Consider the following 24,921-nt stretch of genomic DNA (forward strand, 5'->3'; position numbering starts at 1 on the left):
ATTTTCTCCTCCTCTTTAATTTCAGTGCTATCCCCCAAACTGAAGTCCTCATTATGTCTTTAGGAAACTACTAACACTGCTTTCTAAGGATTCTTTCCACTCTCATGTTTCCCACCCTAACATTCTCTTTCAGTGCCGTCAGAATAATTTCTTTAAAGGGCCATGGTCCTATTACATTACAGCTCCATTCAAAACCCCTAAGTGGCTCTGTATTACAGACATAGGGGGAAAAGGACACGGGTCAGACTGCCGCTTCATTCCAAAGAATCTTTAAAAATCGACTTCCAATCTGTCTTTCCAGAATCATTTGCATTGTCTTCCTACAATCCAGACTCCTTCCAAATGAGCTTTTGAGTTCGTATCTTTGAATCTCTCACTTGGTACTTTTCAGCCATCTGTTTTATTTGAAGTCTATCTATATCTCAAGGCCCAATTCAAGGATCTCAAATTTGTCTCTGAGTGTCTTCCTTCACAGATAAAAACACAGTACACTTTGTGCTTTTCCTCCCTAACTTTACCTACTTCTACCTCATATTTTGCTTATTGGCAAATAGCTTATACATGCAAGATTCATTCAATAAGTATATAATAAGCATTTACTGTCTATTATCACAAAGTACTGAAAATACTGGGTCATTGGAAAAGTCATGCATATTTTTCTACGCAAAAATGCATCGTGACTTTTCTGATGGCCCAATATATCATAATCACAGGATTAGTTAAATTTTTGTTGAATGAGGAAAACCTCTGGTCAAATGAAAATTTACCCCAAATCAAAACAATCTTATTCTAAATATAAACAACATTAGCCACCAAGGAACTATATAGAAATTGTAGCAATATATGTCACATATCATATTTAAGTTTGCATGAAAAGAGATGGTAAGTTAGTGGAAAACAGAACTCAATAAAAAGCTAAGAAAACTCATTCAAAGTAATAGTGAATCAATCTTACCATTCGATTCATTAATGTGCCTACCATTTCAACAAATGACTTTGTAAATTCACATGCATTAAGTTCATCTATTGGAAATAATAACGGTGTCAGAATTTACTGAAATACCAATAATATACAAATGTTTCCTAGGTACCACTAATACATTTTGTAAAATTTAATAAAAGTTTACATGATGAAAATTTTCCCCTTTCCTTTCCTAAGGAAACAGCTTTAGAAGATGATTGATGCCTGCTATTACGGGTCTATATTTGTATTTTCTTATTTTAGAAGCATCTCAAAAATATACTTCAAGTATTTTCAGTTAAACTAAAAAAAAGATAAAAGGTGATTATTCATAGGCAATGATGATAGACTCTCAGGAAGTAACTGCAAACATAAATTTTAAATGCCTTTTGGAAAGAGTTGAAAATAAAAACATTTACATAATTTCTTAGAAACCCTGGATTTTTATTGCTGCATTTCAATATTCCCTCTGGGCAATGGAACAGCTACTTCAAAGATTTATTTGATAGTGAAATGTTTGATTTCTTTGTTTTCCTTTCCCAATGTGGGTAGGTTTGTAGTTTTTATTATACCACATGTACTGTATTTTAAAACTTAAATTGGTTTACTATAGAAAAAAAATTGTTCTGTTTTGGCAGATTAATCAAATAAAACAATGTTCACAACACACACCACACACACACACACACACACATTCACACATAAATAAATTACACAGATATATTATATTACTTCAAAATAGCCTATCTGTACATCAATCATCTTTGATAACAGACTTGCCTCTTCATAATAATATTACCAGTGACTGTTATCAAATGTCTAAAACTTCTACTTACGCAAAAATGCATCGTGACTTTTCTGATGGCCCAATATATCATAATCACAGGATTAGTTAAATTTTTGTTGAATGAGGAAAACCTCTGGTCAAATGAAAATTTACCCCAAATCAAAACAATCTTATTCTAAATATAAACAACATTAGCCACCAAGGAACTATATAGAAATTGTAGCAATATATGTCACATATCATATTTAAGTTTGCATGAAAAGAGATGGTAAGTTAGTGGAAAACAGAACTCAATAAAAAGCTAAGAAAACTCATTCAAAGTAATAGTGAATCAATCTTACCATTCGATTCATTAATGTGCCTACCATTTCAACAAATGACTTTGTAAATTCACATGCATTAAGTTCATCTATTGGAAATAATAACGGTGTCAGAATTTACTGAAATACCAATAATATACAAATGTTTCCTAGGTACCACTAATACATTTTGTAAAATTTAATAAAAGTTTACATGATGAAAATTTTCCCCTTTCCTTTCCTAAGGAAACAGCTTTAGAAGATGATTGATGCCTGCTATTACGGGTCTATATTTGTATTTTCTTATTTTAGAAGCATCTCAAAAATATACTTCAAGTATTTTCAGTTAAACTAAAAAAAAGATAAAAGGTGATTATTCATAGGCAATGATGATAGACTCTCAGGAAGTAACTGCAAACATAAATTTTAAATGCCTTTTGGAAAGAGTTGAAAATAAAAACATTTACATAATTTCTTAGAAACCCTGGATTTTTATTGCTGCATTTCAATATTCCCTCTGGGCAATGGAACAGCTACTTCAAAGATTTATTTGATAGTGAAATGTTTGATTTCTTTGTTTTCCTTTCCCAATGTGGGTAGGTTTGTAGTTTTTATTATACCACATGTACTGTATTTTAAAACTTAAATTGGTTTACTATAGAAAAAAAATTGTTCTGTTTTGGCAGATTAATCAAATAAAACAATGTTCACAACACACACCACACACACACACACACACACATTCACACATAAATAAATTACACAGATATATTATATTACTTCAAAATAGCCTATCTGTACATCAATCATCTTTGATAACAGACTTGCCTCTTCATAATAATATTACCAGTGACTGTTATCAAATGTCTAAAACTTCTACTTACCTGTCTATCCACTTCTGGGAGCAAAAGCAGGAGGTATTGTTGAAAATGCTGAGGTAAGGAAGCAAATGTATGTTTATTTATTAATGCCCTCAAGTTAGTGTTGACAAGAATAGATCCTGGGGTTTCTATGTCAATGTCCTCAGCTTTGGTCCATTTCAAGTGTCCTGTGATGAACAAGCGAGAGGAATGAATTCACTACAGACTGAGGAAAATGCACATCCATACGCATGTATTTATTGAACATATATTTTCAATACTATGTTTAATTCTATTTCTTTTAAAAATGCTTTTCAGAAAAGGAATTCTGAAAACTTTTTTCATTGTGTTTTTTTCTAACCTCAGTTATTTTTAATTTTTATAATGAATATTTCAATCAATAGCTTCTATGTTTGTAACTCAAAGTAGCATCTGGTCCTAATAAATATTTTAATTATGAGCTTTTAATTCGTCAAAATTTTCAAAAACACTGGAAGCAGAATCTGGCTGGGTGTAGTATCCATGGTTGCTATTGCTTTTCCCTTAACACTTTGAATATATTTTCCCATTCTTTCCTTGCATTGTTTCCCATGAGAGATCTGCTGTCAGCCTGATGGGATATCCTTTGTAGGTAACTTGACGTTTCTCTGTTGCCAGTCTTAGTATCTAGTCTTTGTCCATGGTAGCAACTACAACTTATGTAAGTTCTATAAGACCTAGGGCCACTAATAAAACAACAGTGCTATCACTATTAATAGCAATAATGATAGCAATAATAGCCATCTATTTCTCACTTGTCAGGCAGTACGCTAAACACTAGATAATTTAATAAGATTCATATTTGGGTATTTCTGAGGGTGATAATTTAAAAATCAACCTTTTACAGAAATATTAGCTGTAAGAGTTGAAATACAAATATGTTTCAAAAGATAATTCCACAATTTAAGGCACACTGGCCTCCAGTGGAAGGCTGTATCTAGAGTTCACAAAGTAGAAGCATGACACACAAGAAAATAATCCACTATAAGCTACAGTCCCTGATGTAGGAGACATAGGAGAATTGCCATTCGCAGTTACTTGAGCTAAGGGGCCCACGTGAATGTGATTATAAAGATATATTTGAAATCGAGGACCAACAAAACATGGCCTATGAGCTATACCCAGTCCAGTGGCTGTTTTGGTAACAAAAGTTTTACTAGAACATGATAATATCTACTATTTGCATATTATCTAAGTCTGCTTTTATATTACAATTCAGAGTTGAAGAGCTGTTACAGAAATCACATGGCCCACAAAACCTACGGTACTTAGTTTCTGGCTCTTGACAGAAAGAGTTGCCTGAACTTTGTTTCAAATCATTAAAGACAAAAGAAGAAATATTTTTACAATAACGTCAAATGGGGCATTATGATAAAAGAATAGTCAGATTTTAAACAAAACAAGATATAACTTCTAGAAATAAAAATGCAATTTTTAGGAATTTTAAAAAATATTCAGTAGACAAAGCAGAGAAAATAATTATTGAATAATTAAGATAGAGAGCTAAAGAAAGTATCTATAACATAGTATAAGAAAATGATGAATTAATAGGAGATAAGGAAATACAGAGACTAAAATAAGCAGTCAGAATGTATATCTAGAGGAGTTTCAGAATGAAAAATGCTGCAAATAGTAGAGAGGAAATATTTGAATAGATAATGGAGGGAATACTTTTTAGAACTGAAATGATGATAGTTCTTAGGTAAAGCAACACACCAAAATTCCTCCTTCCAGGAACTTGAAATCTCTAACCATCAAAAATAAAAATAAAATCTCAAAAATAATTTTGAACAAATGGTAGGTTATCTCCTGAGGGATGACAGTAAGATGTACAGAAACCACGGCAGTAAATAGCAGAAGACAGGGGGTATCCTCAAAGGACCAAGAGGGTAAATTTAGAACTTCATTCATAACCATGTCTCTCAAAAATTAAAATGATGGTAAAGACACAGAAAACATTTTAAGTAACCAAAATTGAAATAATCCCTTAAAGAACCTTGCTAAAATAACCAACAGTGAATATTCTTAATTAAAAAAAAAAACTATATATAGAAGGAATGAGAAAGAAGCTCTTCAAATCATTTTACAAAATTAATGTAACCTTTATTCCCAAATAAGGACAATATGAGAGAGACATTTGTTGGCTTATGTCACTTACAAATGAAACAAGATGCATATATTTAAAAAAGTCTTACCGAGCCTAGGTGATAGGTATATAGCTGTCTCTTGTTAGCACATGTTTATTGTATTTTTGTATATTTGAAGTATTTTGAAATTAAAAAAAAAAAAATCCTAGACCACAGGGAGTTAGGAAGAAGCTTCTTTTCTCAGCAGTAAAGGCCAAGGTAAAATCTAGAGGCAGAAATGTTGAAAAAATAGAGAAAGGAATTTGCTTAATTCTTACTATATAGCCTAAATATTTTCTTATAAAAGAGTTGAGGTCATTTATTTAGAGCAACTCTGACTAGGGCTAGGAATGCTAGGAAATTGAGAAAAATGCAATTTATGATCATTATTTTTACTTTTGAAATGTAAGCTACCATGGAATATACGGGACTTGTGCTATTACTATTTAGTATGATTCAAAATCTCTAAGAATATCATAACATCATAGAGAAAAGAAACTTCAGAGAGACACATAGTCTTTTATGACAAAGCCAACAATTTATTTCAAAGACGTCCATCTAAGCAAAAATATATTTTATGATTCTGGAACAAAGACAGAGCAGATGAACTAAATTTGTTGCCACAGAGGATATTTAATTCCATTTTAATTATCCTTACACATGTACTTTTAATTGGCTTAAGCACAATCCAATTATATATGATTGTCTTATCTCATTAAAGCTGATACCTCCTATCTCCCTACAGCACCCAGAGAAGAAAAAAGATGTGGTCATTTTAGTGTCTACCTTTCAGACACTTAGCCTATCGGGGGTAAGGTGGCTGAGGAAGGGTAAGGAAGAGAAGAAAAGCAACAATTGCCAAATTGCCACAGTAGGGGGTTGTGCTGGACAAAAAGACAGTGAGCTAATCACACAGTAAAAACTGAATTGGGGCAGTATAGAATGTGTCCAAAAGAGTCAGGAAAATTCTCTATTATTTCAAGACCAAAAATCTGAGTAAGAGCAGAGGACTCTAGAGTGTCTGTTAATCAGTGGGGAGCTTGCTGACTTCAAGACTTGTATTTTCCAGACGGGAACCCACACAGGAATAATGCATACAATGGGCACATACAGTGACATAGACATACTCACACAGAGAAGGCACACATGCAAAAGACAGGCCAGCAGACAAGAGGAACGCCTCCCACCCCCAAAGGAAAAAAAAAAAAAAAAACAAGAGTTCACAACCAAACAGGTCTTTACAGTCTCTGAGAAACTGGAGAGGAATGATTCTAAGAGAGATCTGAGAGAAGAAAAACAGGCTTTCAAGGAACCAGCAGTTAGCGTAATGGCTATGTTGCTGGACTCCCACGTAGTCGACCATGGTTTGCGTCCCAGACCCAGTGGCTTAAAACTCACGCCGGACGTGTGTGCGTGCATGCCCAAGATCCCAGGAGGAGAATGGAGGAGAAGGAATTGTGGCATGACCATCCCCCCTGGGGGGTGATTTCTCACTTTCTGTCTCTATGTCTCTTTCTGTCTGTCTGGTGGGCGCATGTGCCCTATAGCGAAAACCTCTCCAAAAAATAGGCTTTCAAAGTATAAAGTATAAAGTCTATGGGGGAAAAAATGTATCAGAGAAGAAAATCTAATTATGTACAATATGAATCAATATAGTCCTATAAAAACTCTATGAGGGGTAGTGAGTCTATTAATACTAGGGTTACAGAACAAGTTACAGGAATTAATTGCTAAACAAATTGAATATAAATGCTTTCAATCTTGAGTTAAAAAAATAATATAACAGGGCTGGCCCCATAGCACAGTAATTAAATGCTATTCATGCAAAGCTGAATCCTACATGGCTGAACTTGGTTCATGTCCCAGCGCCAGAAGCTTGAAACACACTCCAGACACATGTGAGTGTGTACTCTAAAAACCTACAGGAAAGAGGAATGCAGAAGAAAGGATTGTGGCATGATTGTATCCCACTGGGAAATGATTTCTCTCTCTATCCCCTCTCTCTAGGGAGCATTCTTGTCTTCTGACAAAAAAAAAAAAAAGAAAGGAAAAAAGAATAATTTTTAAAAAGTAATAAAAATAAAAATAAACAAAGCAGAAGACGTAGTATCTGAAGTTATCATTTTGTCCAATATAAACACAAATGGATTCAAATACGCTCATCAAAAAGTTTAGGCAATCTTAGGTTGTGTTAAGTCCCATAGAGGGCAGAAGATAATTGGTATTTTTAAAAATAGATCTGTATGATATCATTTGTATGTGGAATCTGAAGTTCAAACTCACAGAAGTAGAAAGTAGAATGATGACTAGCAGAGGTGTAGGATCAGAATACAATATAGGAGGGAAGAATGATATTAATCTAGGGTACTAAGTTTCAGTTAGACAGGAGGAATAAGTCCTAGTCGTCTTTGGCAAGTCACAGTGCCTACAGCTGACAATAATGTATTGCACGTTTCCAAATCACTAAAATAGATTTTAAATGCTATTACCACAAAGAAATGATCAGTGGCGAAGTGATAGTTATGTTAATTGAATAATTTAATCATTCCACAATGTATACACATAGAATATAACATGAACCCCATAAATAGAGAGGTACTACCTGTCAAATTAAAATGATTTACTGAAGAGAAAAAAAGAATAAAAACTAATATAACAAAATTATGGAGGCACAAGGGACTGTAAGTGTAATTATTTCCCTATCATGTCTAATATACTGTCCAAAGTTGAAATAAGTAGTTAAACAGATAACCACTCTTACTTTGGTTCTTTATATTCTTAATAATTTTGAGAGAATACTGAGATACAATACATCTTGTGGCAATGTTTAATGGTTAACAGTTTTACTTTCTGGCCTTAGATTTTTAAAAATGATTTGGCCTAAAATTAATTTAGTACTTTTCCTTAAAATAGTATAATGAAGGTTTTCTAAGATGAACTCTGGTTATAGATATACATTTAGTGATGTCAATGTTTATAAAACATGAGGGATAATTATTTCGAATGAGAGGATGTGGGGTTATTCGCATTTTATTTTTGTTTTTCTGCACTGATTATTTTTTACAGTAACATTTTACAAAACCAGCAAAGTTATAATTCTTTGCTACAAAAAGATTAAGCCAAAAAAAATATACATTGGAATGAATCCCAGAAGTTGGGCTCAAGAAAGACATTTATTAAAACGCCTTCCGCAGAGGCAGATAACCATTAGACACTTAGATTTGTTTAGCAAGCACTTTTAAAATTCCTACTGTGAGTTTGGGTAGAAATAAGTAAAATTAAAAACTATTTTAGGTCAATGACTCTGAATCCAAGGAACTTACATTTAACACGGCAATATATGAGGAATTACAAAATGCAAAACACATAGTGATCTTGAAAGGATTTTTTAAAGTGCTCACAAATCCATGCTCTAAGTGCTATGAAGATAATGAGGTGGGAATGTAAAGGACTGACTCTGCAAACTCTATGGGTAAGTAACTCCATTGACAAGTATTTTTATTTTAAAGAATTATTTAATTTATTATTATTTTTAATTTGACCAGAAAGAGAGAGAGAGAAATTGGGGAAAAAAAAAAAAAAAAAACTACCATGTCTAGGACTCAAACTATGGTTGGGCATGTGTCCAGCATCTTCTGCTGACTCCCTCTATGAGCAAGTTTAAATGAATTTTTTGTCTTATTTTTGTTTTGTTAAGACAAGGATAGAAGCTATTAAAACAACAAATTAGGCTAGAAAAACACATAACAAAACCCATTTTAGCCAGCATCTACCCTTCGTCTCACCAGATGACATTTCTTCTTTCTGGTATTTGATAATATTAGTTATAGTAACATTCAAGGCTTATGATAATATAAAAAACACCTTCTAAACATTGTCAGCATTTATTTTTATGCGTATCAGGATAAAGCCTGATAGGAGAAGGACCATCAAGGTTTTCCTTTGCTTGTTTTTATCTTACTATAACATGATCCGAGATAATGATTAGAACCATTATGTTATTCAGCTGCACTCTTTCATTCCATGTTACCTAATCTATTCCATCAGAATGTTACTCAGAAAAATATTATTATACTCTTTTATATATAACCCTCGCCAAGGGCAAACTAACAAAACAAAACACTTACATCGACAGCAGAGGTATACTGTGCTGAGTGATATATTTCTCATAAGAACTTCAAGATTTCCATTAAAACAAAAATTATTGAGAAATACTGAAGCATTTTTTTTTTTAAGTTTGCTATAGGATGTGTGCACTCACCAGAGACAGATAGACAGAAAGACAGAGGGAAAGTGAGAAATCCTCCCTTTGCAGGGTAGACGGCCACACTGTAATCCCTTTTCCTCTTTGTATTTTCGACATGCATGCACACACGCCATGCATGATTTTCAAGCTGCTGGGTCTAGGACTTGAACTGCATGGTAGGCTATACGGGATCCAGCAGCCTTAACCTCCATGCCACCTGCTTCCCCAGCTCACTTATTTATGTATTTATTTATTTATTCTTACTGTGTACTCCTAACTCTCTCCAGTGATACTGGGCCATATGCAGAGGATCTGCAGAGGACCATGGGTATCCTCTACCGCAGAATTCTCAGGGAAACACACTGGAATCCACTGGGTGTTGGGTGACACTCATTACATTCCAAGACCCAAGTGAAAGTTATACCTGGAAGAGGATGAATATCAAGCAACTTGACAAATTAAGTAATTGTCAAAGATTAAAATGAAACACTAAAGGGGTAATTAGAAATTGTTTTATTGTCTGTCTGTTTTTCACTACTAGAAAAACCTCACAATGAAAATGAAAATGTAGACTTACACTCTGAAGTCCAATTTGTACCAGATTTTGTGGCAGAATTATCCATTTAAATTAGAACAGAATTATTGCATATTTTAATTAAGAATGGTTTTGAAAGGGTATGACTTATATACAGCTACCCCTATCTGGAGAAGGTCAAGATGGTTAAAAACACATGTATGGAGGTCCTTATCTCATAGTAATTTCACTATCATGCTGAAACCTGTAAGATTCACCAACTTTCAAGAAGATAAACTTATTTTCCTTTCTATTAATTATGACCATTTATTCATCCAAAACTTATTCAGCATCTATTCAACTGGAGGGATATAATGAGTTCAGAAAGGACTACAAAAATAAACAGGAAGGTCGTCATTCTCAAGAGCTAACAACATAAGCACAGACAGAATAGACTTACATAAGTGCACCTCACAGATTACTAAATATCATCTTGATTCTCATAGTACACCAAAAACTTCTTCACCCAAGAGAGATGTGGGTTATTGTCTAGAGCTAGTAACATTAAAGTCTTTCATTTTCAAGTTTTTTCATGTCTTATTAAATTGATGGGCACATTTTGGAAACTTAAAAAGTACTATTGACTGGGACCAGCAGTTGGCATGATGGTAAAGGACTGGACTCCCACATGGCCGACCATGGTTCAAGTCCCAGACTTGGCAGTTTGAAAGTCACAGTGGGTGTGTATGTAAAAGTGTTGAAAATATCAAGAGGAGAATGGAGAAGGGAATGCATCATGGCTATCTCCCCAAGGAGGGAAATTTATCTTCCCCTGTCTCTGTTTCTCTGGGAGTGCGCCTATGGTATAAAAAAAAAAAAAAGAAGAAGAAAGAAAGAAAGAAAGAAAAGAAAAGAAAAGAAAAGAAAAGAAAAGAAAAGAAAAGAAAAGAAAAGAAAAGAAAAGAAAAGAAAAGAAAAGAAAAGAAAAGAAAAGAAAAGAAAAGAAAAGAAAAGAAAAGAAAAGAAAAGAAAAGAAAAGAACTATTGACTTTATTTGCACAAAATAAGCCAATACATTCAGCTGCTTGCTAAGTTAGTCAGTCAGCTGCAGTTCTTGTGGACAAATCAACTACAGTTTGTTTCTGAAAGATTTTTACTTTAATTGACTATTTTTTTCCCAATTGTAAAAGTTATTGCAAGAAGACATGTGCATTCACCACAGACACAGAGAGAAACAGTATACACCCACCGATGGGGCACAGTTATGTCACAATCTATTTTTTTCTTTATTTGCCCATCCATCAGGATTTTGGCCACATAATGAACACACACCCAAAATGTTTTTCAAACTTCTGGGCACAGGACTAAAACTGCAGTTGGTCATGCACGGGACTTAAACACTGTTAAGTGGTTAAGGGTACAGCTCTTAACTGATTTATTTAAAATCTCATCATTTTCCACCTTTAGTTTTTGATACAGGGTTGATCAGAATCTCTAAGAGTTGCTAGCTTTCATCCACATGTAACTAATGTACCTGTACTTTAACAACTATGTTATACTCAGCATGTCAGATTGTGCTGTGCTCCTAAATAGTACTACAAGTCTAAAATACAGGCTAGATGTTTTGACATTCAGATTTTATCCAAGATGAATGGTTTAATCTCTGGAGTTAGATATGCTCTGGCTCGTATCTTAGCTGTGTCATTTAAGGATAATCTCCTCCTTAACTCTTCTGGGCCTCAGTTTCTTTAGCTATAAGTTGAAAATCATTCTGCTATACACAATTCAATAATCAAATTTGATAACATGTCAAAATACTTAGACCATTTCATTAAAAAAGGACAGTAAACGTGATACACTTCTTTCCTCCATTAAAGTAGCTTCGCTGTTTCTACTACTTTGTAGTCTAAAACACAACACATTACAAAGACCATAGTGGCCTCTTTATTATATTATTTTTTAAGAGAGATTTTTGTTATAGGGCATAAGCAAGCGCTCACAGGAGAAACACACACAACACAGAGAGGCAGAGAGAGAGAGAGACCACCCCCATTGGGGATTGCATACCACAATTCCTTCTCCTCCATTCTCCTCTTGGGATTTTCAGCACACACACATGTACCTGGTATCAGTTTCAAGCTGCCAGTCTGGGACTCAAACCATGGTCAGCCACATGGGAGTCTAGCATCTTAACCACTATACCACCTGTTGGCCCTTCTTTATTACATTTATAATTAGCTAATAAGTCAGCCTAAGTACTCTGACCACATAACTTTTAAGGTGCCATATGTTTATTGGCATACAGAATTTCCAAAGAGCACACTTGGATATATCAGCATTTATATCTTTCAGTTGACTCTCAATTCTGATTCCCTGTTTGGGTATGGACTTTGAGGTAACAATTAGAATGCAGATGATCCAACTGAAGACCTAAGCCCCTTAAAGGATCCTGATAACACACTACTCAGTCTTGTTGATTTCCAGTCCTGAAGTTAACTAAGTAAATAAATGGACAGGCTCTTGCATCTTGAATTTTCTTACATTCATATGGCATTTACTTTACTGAGGCTGGTACCAGACTGTTTTTAACTAAAGGTCACTGACCTGTAAATCATTTAGTGTACGGTAATGTGGTATAATTTTAGATTTTTTTTTAGTACATTCTTTACATATCATGCGCCCACTGTAGTTTTCTATTTCAGAAGCTACTTTTATTAAACTACTTAACAACACACAGAGGACTAGAAAAAATATGTCAGTGTGTATGTAAGTGTGGTTATACACTACTATGCATAGATGCATTTTGGGCTAGACAAAGAAAAAAAATAAAATTATTTAGCCTGGAACATAACATAAAATTGGTAATTATGGTATATGTAAAGAATTGGAATAAAAAGTAAATTTTGCTTTCCCAAAGGTCTCTTATCTATCTACATCAATCCTACTTACGGCTTTTCATTGAAAGTATATTCCTAAGAATTAGTAAAATGCCTGGTACATAGTAGGCCTTTGATAAAACTGTACTAAACATATATAAATAGGTTAAAATTTGCTTGAATATTACAAGCAGAAAAGCTTTGCAAATAACTATCCTGAGTTGTCAAGAAAGTAAATGGCAGAACTAGTAGTAAGTTCAATGAAATACATTTGCAATTTTTATCAAAAACATGCAAAAATATCATAGGCTACAAATGGTGCAGTACAAATATCTTCGAGGCAGACCCACATAGGAAGGTTGCAGGTTCAAGTCTGGAAACCCCCCCCCAAGTATATCAGACACATAAGTACCCACGATCCAGGCTGGCTGAGGCTGGGGATGGGTCCTGGCATGTCAGAGGTGTGTCAGAGGTGCTGTCTCTATCTCTCTCATAATAAATACAATTATACATATGTGTGTGTGTGTGTGTGTATGTATGTGTGTGTGTGTGTGTGTGTGTATATATATATATATATATAATGAAAATATTATAATAACCCAGGTCACTAGCATTATAACCATTCACAGGCGAAATAACAGAGAGAGAAAAGAAGTGATCAAGTCCAGGTCATTCAACAAAGCAGGTATTATTGAAAATTATAATGTTCAGCTCCAGAATACAGTTTTTGTTTGATTGTTTAATTCTCATACTCCCTTTTTCCTGATTGCTGCTCTTGGGTTTCTGATGAAAAGACATGCAGAAGGAAGTATTTACAAGAAAAACTTGGTGCTGACTTGCAAAACCTATGGACTATGTCACCCACACTTCTCTGAGCTCACATTACTTTTCAGACAGGCACAAGTAAGTATTTCAAGCAGCAGAGACCAAAAAAAAAAAACAACACAGAGCACTTGGACTACAGCAGACCCCAAGGAGAATGTACTCCCTAGTTCAACAAACCCTTAATAAAAGCCATATATATATTTCCATACAATATAGTCCAATTAAGTGAAATCTAGTTGCATGTACAAAACGTGACACATTAGATAGAACTGTGACTGGGCAGATAATTATCTGAATACATATACCATTTTCAGTCTGTACCCTCTGTTTCATTCAATAATATGATTCACAAATTAAGTAATAAACAAGGCCATTCAATTGTAATTACGACATTTCCTTATTTAGCATTCTTTCTGGCTTAAATTAATGGAGGGATCTTTCAATTTCCTTGTTTAACCACTAAAAAGAAGTTCAGAGGATTTTACACAATTTATTTGAAAAGACATAAATCTCTAAAATGTGAAATGTCACAGTCTATTGAACACTCACCTAAACCAGACTTTTTTAATCGTTTTAAGTGCTGACTTGTTTGTTTTCCAGTGGGAGATTTTTGCCCATGTTTCATTTCTTTATCTGAACTGTCTGCTTCACCATTTTTAGATTCGGATCCTAAAAAAGGAAATAGTTATTATGTCATTATCTTCCTCTCCCTGTCTTTGAAAAGAAAAATCTAAAATTGTTTTAAGAACCACAGATAAAATCTCCTTTTCTAAGAGTTAATACACTACCTTTGGCCACAATCTGATTCCTCTACTGGATATAAAGAGAAAAGCCCAATAAATCAATCAAACAGAACAAAAAGCAAGAACAGATGGCCTAATAGTGGAGTCAAAAACACTACACTGATCTGATAGCTTTTAAAAGAAAGAATCAGATCTTTTGTAAAAATACACGAATAAGCTTGAACAATGTTATGCCACTTAGAGATGATACACGACAGAGATAGAAAGATAAAAGAAGAATGGAACCTTGAAAAGAGAGAAAGATCAGGCCTTTATAAATACCTTTATGTTATTTATAGGTAGGAACAGAAGTCAGAGCCGAAAATGCAAACATTAATCTATAATAAATCGAATGGTACATTGCTGATAAAGTGACAGAAGGTAAATTAGAAGAAAAGGTCAGGGCTGCACTGAGGTGAGAAGAATGTTGTCAGAACACAAAAACGAATACAGAATTTCTAGTTGTGCAGCAGAGGACTGAAAACACAAATTCGCACTCACGGGAGAACTGTTTTCGATGGCATTACACATCAGCGTGTGGTCTACCATTAAAGTTCATCATCCAGACAAAAGCCAAAGCCACATCAAAAATCCACCTAGCATCACAGCACATTTTCTTACACCTTCTGACATTAGCAAATGAAGTGATGTGATGATGATGAGCACACTGGTGCCTTTTTTCTAAACTGGAAAATAATCTGTGTCTCTGAATCCCTGAAAGCGTCAAAGGTATAAAAAACTTAAACCAAACCTCCAGTGGAAATCCTATTCGGTTTCAGAAAAAAAAAATCCTGACATCTCTCTCAGTGAGAAAGTATCCTCCGGGAAGAAACTGGCCAGGCATACAATCTTTCAGCTCTTTACCTGAAGGCGAATCCGACTGCTCATCAGACACCTTTAATGGTGTCAAAACAACACGAGGAACAGTCTTGTTTACCATCATTGAGACTCCATTTCTTCTTTTCTGCTGCTGCCTCAAAGCCTATAAAAAATGATGATAAAATATAATGTAAAAACATAGCCAAAATGATTTCTCATAATTGAATTAAACGATCCATTTGCCCATTGTCAGACAGAACCTCTAAAGAAACTTAGATTCCACTGAATCCCTAATTTATCTGGATTCTTAATAGTCACCTTCATGTCATTTTCCCTCAAATACATAAAATCAGGCTTTGGATAAGGGGATAAACCTGAGACCATTTTCAGTATAATTCTGACCAAAAAAAAGAAAAGAAAAGAAAAAATCGGCACTTAACGGTTTGTTCTACCTTAGCAGTGAGGCTTGAGAGCTCATGGAATTGGAAACTATGGCTCCCAAGTAAAATAAATGTAAAATAAATGTTTCGAAACCAGGATAAAAATATATGTGTCTGCACTTCTCTCGCAGGTGCGTCCTCTCCAGTGCACCGTTCAGTCAATCAAGTTAACACTGAGTGTCATCAGTATGTACGGCATGTAAGGACTACAGTATTGATGCACTCACTCAGCCGTGGGGAGCACTGCACAAAATCACTGAACATGGCAGGAATCATTTATTTCTGTGAAGGGAATCAGTCCTAATCTTGGAAACCTTGCAGCACTTGGCTTCTGTCTGCTTGACTTTGGGCATTAACCTTCAGAACACGAACATGACGGGGTTCTAGCAAATCCAGGAAGAAAATGATACGAGAATAAATCTCTCCAAATGGGAGTGCTTTGTGTTTCATAAATGAATCGACCACAGTGATGATAATGTAATGAAAGACATTTAAAAGTTTTGAAATACAGCTTATCTAGCTGATTGCTTTATGCAGAAAATTACCTGTAATAAAAAGGGTCTTAAGCACACGAAACTGAAGAGCCATTAAACGCAGTCACAGGAATGCTAAGACTCCTCAAAAGGTTAAAAGGCTGGCCACAGACAGTCTCAAACCTTTTTATTCCTGCTTTCTGTCTAATTCCTACCAACTTTACAGCTCTCACTTGATTAATGCCTTTTAACCAATAGTCGTCAGAATCTCCTGAAATACTGTATTAACTGTATATCTGTTTGCTGTCAAAATGATGCCATTTTATTTACAAAGTGTATTAGCTGAATGCTCAAGTCAGTGACCATAAAATTTAGCAATCAATTATAGAAGTGAAAACTTCAGTTCCATGTAAATATAAGAAGCATCTGAGAGAACTTCAAAAAATTCATGAAAACATAGAATTAAAGTACAAATTTATTTGGGTGCCAAAAAATTTTGTAACCCATGCACAGTTTTATCATAATATGCATTTTCCATGAATTTTTTTGAGGATCCCACATATTTAGATGAGATTTAAAGCCAGATAAGAAAGGAAAGGCTGGGGAATCTATTACAAATACTAAAGTTGTCAACAATACTACAGGACACCTTCCCTTTGATTCTTATATTTATTGCACTTTTATAAGGTAATAGGTATTGTCAGGGGGAAAGAGGTACAAAAACAAATAGGATGCCATACTTTCACCTTTAGCCCACTGTCACAAAGATCTCTAATGAGTACATATGTGGTATACAATATCTAAGACATTTACTCTTTCTTTAAGGCGAGTATGATAATTGCATATACATTTTTCACATAATTGCATACATTTCTCTAGTCTTGTAAAAGTTCTTTGTAGACATGAATCCATCAATCCAATAATAACATTGATTGGATCAACATAGCTCCTCAAAAATGACATTAAGTCTGTCTTTGCTCACAATGTAAGACTTCACAAAACAAAGCCTGTTCAAAGAATGTTTAAGTTTTAGGAATCTAAAATCATAGATTTCAATGATTTCCCCTGATAAAAATTTATTTTTAAGATATTCATTTTTGTGTGTGAACAGGAGATATTGGTTCATCATAAGATAAACTGATGCAAGTTTAGAAGCTAAAATCATAAAATAAAAAATGGCATGCCTTTTTGGAACACTTGTGGCAAATATAATAAAAGTAAAATTTTGGCCTTTAGTTTCTAAGCTGAGAAGACTCTTTTACAGAAAAATTGGTAGTGAGACAGCAAAAAATCATGATAGAAAAACATGATAATAATGATAAGAATAGGTGTAGCTTTGTAGCACAGTGGTTTATGCTGTGCATTGGAAGCTGGATCTCACATAGCTAAGGTTCAATTCCTGGCCCCAGAGGCTTGAAAAACACACAGAGCACAGGTGCATAAATACCCCAACTTCTGACGAGATAGAGGAATAGAGGAAAAAAGATGACGGCATGACCACGCCCCCTTTGTGGGTGCTTTCTCTGTGTCTCTGTCTTGTGAGTGCATGTGCTCTCTAGCAATAACAACAAGAAGAATAAGAATAAAAACTCATAGCAATTTTGAAAGTTAAAAACTTTTATAGGTGGAGTCAAAGCAAAGAAAATGAAATGTTAACTAATATTGAGCCCATTTGAATGAATTTTTTTAGAAAATTCGAAGAATGTTTCTCAATACGAAAATTTTTAAATATCTGGCATGCAACACTAGGTGCCTTCAGATGTTCAAAATTATTACAAATAGCCACCATATAAGAAAAATAAGTATTTAAGTATATTAAAAATATGCATACTTTATTTTACTTCTGGAAAACAAGCATTATATTTGTTTTCAAATAACATTTCCAGAGCAGATAAATAAAAAATGAGGAAGTCTTCATCTACTATGACACTAAGCACAGCAGGAAAGCAACAGACCATTAGACAAAGTCGGGCACATCAGAATTCAGTGATCAGAATGTTAATGGGGCATCTCGATCTCATATACTAGATCCACAGACATTTTAGACTGTGTCTGTGGCTGCTGTGAAGATTCACTTCTCCAGACAGTTGAATTTGTTTGGTTCTGGACCCTGAAGACATTCTCCAAACAGATCAGGATGGTGATGGAAGGTGTCTTGGGTAGTTTGGGTTGACTCTCTTTTTTTTTTTCTTATTTATTTATTTATTTGAGAGGTTTTTTTTTTTTTTTTTTTTCTAAAGGGTGCATGCACTCACCAGAGAGACAGACAGAGAGAGAGACAGAAAGCAAGAAATCACCTCCCAGGGGGATGACCACACCACAATCCCTTCTCCACCATTCTCCTCTTGGGATCTTGGGCACGCACACACATGCACCCGGTGTGAGTGTAAGCCACCAGGTCTGGGACTTGAACTGAGGTCGACTATATGGGAGTTCAGCAACATAGCCATTATGCTAACTGCTGGTCCTGGGTTGACTCTAAACACGAGAACTCCTGTCTATAAGGCAGACTGTAGTGATCCTGGTCTCTTGTTGAAGGGCATGCATCTGCAGGCAAAGAGGGCTAGTGCTTCATTTCTTTTATCTTCTCTTTATTTCTTCCTTCCTTTTTTTTTTTTTTTTTGAGGGGAACAATGGCTATATAATACTATTTCTGCAACTATATGTATATCAACTATATATACATATGTTGCATGTCTCCCCACAATGCTCTGAAAAACACAAAATGCCTTTTGGGCCAGGCTAACTGGGGTAAGTGAAGGACAGAGGGGAGCCCTGAGAAGCACACATACTCCAACAGAGGAGAAAGTTCCTACTCAAAAGAAGCATTGAGTCTAAGTTTTCAGTGAGCTTTCCTGTTTTGATACAATGTGCCAGACACGATAAAGATGACTACAGATCACATCAACCTGAGGGCACCAGTTTTTGATAACTACTAAATACCATTTCCATACCTCTCCAAACATCCACAAAACAAGTCTGACCACAGCCCAAAATAGGTATTAAAATCTCTCTCTCTACTGTGCTGGGCTGAGAAGGAATCAGGGCTATGGCAGAGCCATCTTGGTGCTGCCTGGTGCAATAGTGACAAGGCTGTGGAATAAGAGGTCTAACTAACTAGTTGTATAATAGTGGCAAAGTTACATGAATAGATAGATGGTTCATAAGACAGAGACAACAGTATCGATGGGATGCTTTAAATTGAAATTTGTACAACAGTATTTTAGCACAGTTTATGTGCATAGTAAGTATTCAATAAATATTACTCTATATTTATATAATTTATCTATTCTGCAAAGAGTGCATTTCTAAAGGACTTGTTTGAACATTGCTGATCTATAGCTGCATACATGACAACAAATTTGTTCAAATTATTTTACATCTTAGTGAGAGAGACAAGGAAACACATGAACATAATTTCATATACACACAAATGCTAAGAAAATTATACCACACAGAGGAAGTTAACTGGAGCAAGAGGAGCCAACCTAGTTTGAGAGGGCAGGAAAAGCCTCTCTCTGGAGTCAACAAAGGAGATAAGACAGAAATAACAAGAATTCACTCATGTGAAAATTGTGGAGACCATAGTCAGTAACAGAAGCAGGAGAAACAACCCTAGCCAGAAAGATCTTTGGTAGTTCAAGCAATAAAAAGACAGCCAATGAAGCTGGGGAAAAAAACGTTCTAGGAAGTTTACGGAGTTGGTGAAGAATTTCTCTGAAACAACTGCCAAGGGTTTATAAATAACAGCGGGGTTATGATGAATGCAAAGGCAGCTCTATGACCCCGCCCTTTCCCCACAGCTTTAAGTTACCACACTAGGACTTTGGCACTGAAGATGTGAACGAGGCACAGCAAAGAGGAAGCATAGGGAATCTTCCAATCAATAACAACAGCTGTTTGCCTTTATTCATTATTCAGCCTGTATTTCTAAGGCTCCATTGCATGAAATACATGGCATCCTGTATCTTAGACAAGTTTCTTAATAATTCTGGTCTTTTAAAATTATTTTGCATCTTTATGACAGAGAGAGAGACTGCAACCCAAACAGAGTTTCCATCCAGCAATCTATCCTACCTCAGTCAGCCAGACAAGGGCCAACACGCATCCAGCACATTCAGGAAAGTCCCACAGACTTGAACAAAGGACCTCTCCATGTGGGATTACCACACAGAGGGCTGTGCTAACCCTTCACAAAGGTACCCTAAAAGAGGGATGGATTTCTTTGTTGTCACAAATGAGGTGGGGAGGTAGCTTATACTATTCCATACTAGAGTCTTAATCAGCTAGTGGCCACCTTGTTTCATCTGTCGCGTATTTTTATTTGACATTGATATTATATAATCAGTCTTACTACTGTAGTCTGGATTGATTTTATAGATAGGATATAAATGTGGCATCTCCAACTGTCTCAAGCCTTAGCTGTTCTTTGGGGTGTTTGGTGGACTATCTTATTGAACCATTTTAGTTTTATAATTTATTTAACTTACTTTTTTCTTAAAATAGAATCTGGATGTCATGATCCTCCTGCTTCAGTCTCCCAGCTAGGACCACAGTAGCACCACCATGTCTAGCAATTTTTATTTTTAAAGGTAGAATTGCCACATTACCCAGGTCAGCCTGAGCTCACAAGATTCCTGCCTCAGCTTCCTGAGTTGCTGAAACTATAGGCACAAAGCACTATGCTTGGCTGTGAGGGTGGACCAAGAATTGAACCTGGGCTTCCTATGTGGTCCCAGCCTGGGTAGCATAGCATCTTAGCAGTGAGTGCCAGCACAGTGGTGCCACAACAGCTTTAAATCCCATCATTTAAAATCCATAAAGAAGCCATAGCAAAACCAAAATAAGCAGATGGCGAGTATAAATGCAGTCTACTATGAAGAAATGTACCTTCGAGCTGGTCACATTTAAAATGTTCTACTGCTCAGACTACAGAGTAAAATTGCAGTATCTATGATGTTATAAGAAGTACAGTTAGATTTACCGAGTTTAACACTTCTAAGTACTGTTCAATATGAGAGAATTTATAGACTTAAACCTGGAAACAAACTTACTTTTAAAGGGAACGAATCGAGCTAAGCCAGTCTAGGAAAAGTAAAGATCATATCACACTCACATCAATTCAATTCTGGCTTTAAATGAAAGGAAAGAAATCAAAAGATGCTGACTGAGTATGCTTCTCTCGAGAGATATACTGCAATATCTTCTTGTAAAAAAGGGAGGAAAAAACCTTTAGACAAACATTTATATTTTTTAGACAGAAAGCTTGTCTAAAAATATGGAATCGTTCTCATTTCTACCCTAATGGTCCTCATTTCTGCCCTACCCTGAAAATCAGAGGCTTTTGTGTTATTTGTATTGGGGTAGAAATGAGACCCATTTTGTCATTTTAAGTTTACCAAAACTTAAAATCAGAGGCTCTTGTGTTAACATGGAATTTTAAACAAGTAATGTCTGCCTTATTTTAATAAGGGAGCAACATCAACAATGCAATTAAAGAATGCACTGAATGCAAGAACCCGTTCACTGAATATCTGAAATATCATATGTTGTGAATACTAAAACTTAAATAATTAGACATGTACACATAAGAAACAGCTGGCTGCAACAGGCACAACAAATTGCACTGTCGCTAGCATGCTAAATGTCAGTGCCCATGTTCAAAACTGCTATCATGCAACATAACCTTTGGAAATTCACAGTATTGGTCAAACACACAAAGCTAAAGTAAAATACCAAGAATATGTCTGCTTTGCAATATGAAGAGGGAAATGGATCCTCAATTTTATGAATAAATTCTACCACTCTAAATAAATAATGAAGGAAGTCAAATAAACCACCAGAAACAACATAAAAGGTTATGTTCGCCACCATGCTACTTAGCATAACAGAACTCAATCTTTAATCTTTCCTTTTATTCTGCTGTTTAAAACTCCCCCAATTTAATCTTTCTTAATCATCCTTCCTTAAAATTCAAAAATCTAATCATTTCACACGTTTTAGGATCATGACAACTAAACTACCAAGGCAGAAAGAAGACGGGGAACACAGTAATATTCAGCAATCTGCTGCTCTCCAGAGGCTTCTGAATATGCTTATTCAGAAAAAAAAGCTACTGAAATAACAATATATTATTCATGCAATTATGCCCAACATATGAAGTTAACTACTGTTTTTATAATTAAATATTTGGATGAAAGTAGTCTAGGTCAATAGCCAAGGGCCATTACAGCTTCCTTACTGTCCAAGCCATAATTACACTGCAATCACCAGTTCTGTGAAATCAAAGAACCCAGTTTCCACACAGCATGCTTTATGTGGGGGTGGAGGATGGGAGCTTCAAATCTGGAAAACTACTTTTGGCTTCTTTTATCAGGAGGTTTGTTTTAAACTATTATTTTCCCTTTACTTATGATTAGAAAGTTATTGAGTTTTTAGGGATTCGTTGTTTTTATCTGCTTCTAAGAATTTACACTGGCCAATGTTGGGTTAGATTTGAAAACCCTACTGAATCAGAGTACGTTTCCAATAAAATAATAATGGCCAATACATTTGAGTGTGTGCTGTTCGTATGAGCTGGTACTGAACATAAGCAGTCTAATTTCAGAAATGGTATCCTTAATGCTTATGCTATATCACTTTCCTTATGCTATACAAAAACCCAAGGATGTAAATTTCCTAGATTATTATCAAAAATGAGTCTACACTATTACATACCATATGCTCAACGGCAGTAGTAGTTAATGGTGTGGAATCTGGATCCAAATGTCACCTCCAAGATTTACATAGAAGGTAACCTATGGCAAGTTATCAGAGTTTTTTGGGCCTTATTTTTTTCATCTGAAAAATGGGGATATACATACATACATACATACATACATACATACATACATACATACATACATACATACATACATACATACATACATACATACATACATACATACATACATACATACATACATACATACATACATACATACATACATACATACATACATACATACATACATACATACATACATACATACATACATACATACATACATACATACATACATACATACATACATACATACATACATACATACATACATACATACATACATACTTCAGAGAATTTATATGAGAGCTTCATGGCATAGTTCATGTAAACTGAAGAGGTTAGTGGCTAGGATTCAGAAAACACAAATATTAACCAATGCAATTGTTATTAAGGTCATTCAATAGACAAGGGTTCATATAATCATGATGTGCATGCACCCATGCACACAAAACATACATTCCCAGATGCAAAATACATATATGAACATAGATGCATGTATATATAATACATGTATTAAGAGTTCTATGCAGTCATAGTTATTCAACTACCAAAAAGAAAAGAAATCTGCAGATTTGCTGAGGCCGCTACAATTTAAAATGCCGCATGTTCAGTCAATTTTTGAAATGCTGTCTTAAGAAATTCAGCAATTACAGTGATTCTGGGCAAAATTTTGCAAGAGCAGCTTTTCTTCTAAATGTATTTCCAATATGAATTTGATTATTAATCAAACATTAGCATATCTGCCATATATTGAACCATATGCTCCTGGTAACTAATTTGCTACTTGGTTATAAATAGAGGTTTTAAGAAATAAATAACCCTTTGAAGACATTAAGAAGCTTATGGGACAGGTTTCTTAAAACAAGGCTTATTAGAGCCTAAGTGGGCAAATAGCATTTCTCATGAACACATGCTTCACCACAAAACAAAACAGAAACCGCTAAGTCAATGTAGTGTAATGTTTTAGTGTTTTAGCAATTATAAAAAAATGTTCAAATGATATAAAACCAAAGTGAAAAAAGTAAAAAATAATGAGACATAACAACATAGAGACTCAAATCTTTATCTCTCCATTCGTCTACTGAAAGATTTCACAGTGAGCACATTTTCCAAGTCACTGCACTTCAGAAGTATGAGTTGCATTTATGATCCCATTTATGTTTCTTAAATGCCACAGCTACAAGTGTTCACTTTTGTATTTTTTGCTCTAATCTGGTTAGTATTTTATTACCTGCATCCTATTTGCTGCCTGAGTGAGCCTTTGCCCATGCTCCCTACTAACTGCAACCTTTATTTCATCAATTAAAAAGAGATCTCAACACTGATTTCAGTTTTGTTCTTTAGCATCTGTAACATTAAAAAAAAAACCATGATATAAATGGCAAGCTCCCCAAAGATTACTTAACCTATGCAAGATAAAGTACTATTACCTTAAATATAACGGAATGGAAATGATACAATTTCAATAATGAATTCGGAAAAGAAATGTAATATAATCTAGTACAAAAATGTTACATTTCCTTCCTATTCCTTGTTTTAGAGCACTTTCTTCTGGAAAATGTGGTTTCTCTTTTCCATGTTATAAATATACCCTGAATTTTGTCTCTATTCCTGGGCCTGGTAAGGTTCATGAAGGAGGTAGTTGTGATAGAAGGACCAAAATGAAACTGCCAGAGGAAAGCAGTTACGCACAGGATAACCATGAATTCAGGGTTAAGTATGCAAAATTTGCATTTATGGACACCATTAGTATTATCATCAAACCATAGCATCTCTTTTTTATTTCCTGCACATTTCAGAGTCTGCCATTTTAGTACTAGAGCTAACACTTATTGACTATTATTACTTAACCTACCATATACCTTCAACATATCACCTGAGTTAGCCCTCAGTTCAATCTCATGTGCAAGATACTATTATTTTCCACATTCTCTAGAGAAGTAGTTTGAGATTCAGAGAGAAGATATGGTTTGCCTAAGTCAGAGTGGGTAGCGAGAATTCCAATCAAGGTACATCAGATCCAGACCCCAACCTCACAACCATTACCT

At 34.9% G+C, this 24,921-nt stretch overlaps 1 protein-coding gene across 1 annotated transcript in view; it reads right to left on the bottom strand.

Moving 5' to 3' along the window:
* Positions 1-24,921, bottom strand: part of ASXL3 (ASXL transcriptional regulator 3) — a 170,149-nt gene that overhangs the window by 74,322 nt on the left and 70,906 nt on the right. The window contains exons 7-9 of the mRNA XM_014588632.2: positions 15,180-15,297; positions 14,083-14,202; positions 2,932-3,095 (exon numbers count right to left, since the gene is read on the bottom strand). Of these exons, the coding sequence (XP_014444118.2) occupies positions 2,932-3,095; positions 14,083-14,202; positions 15,180-15,297 (402 nt within the window). The remainder of the gene's footprint in view (positions 1-2,931; positions 3,096-14,082; positions 14,203-15,179; positions 15,298-24,921) is intronic.

The sequence above is a fragment of the Tupaia chinensis genome, unplaced genomic scaffold (assembly GCF_000334495.1).
Source record: "Tupaia chinensis unplaced genomic scaffold, TupChi_1.0 Scaffold000290_1, whole genome shotgun sequence".
NCBI lineage: Eukaryota > Metazoa > Chordata > Mammalia > Scandentia > Tupaiidae > Tupaia > Tupaia belangeri.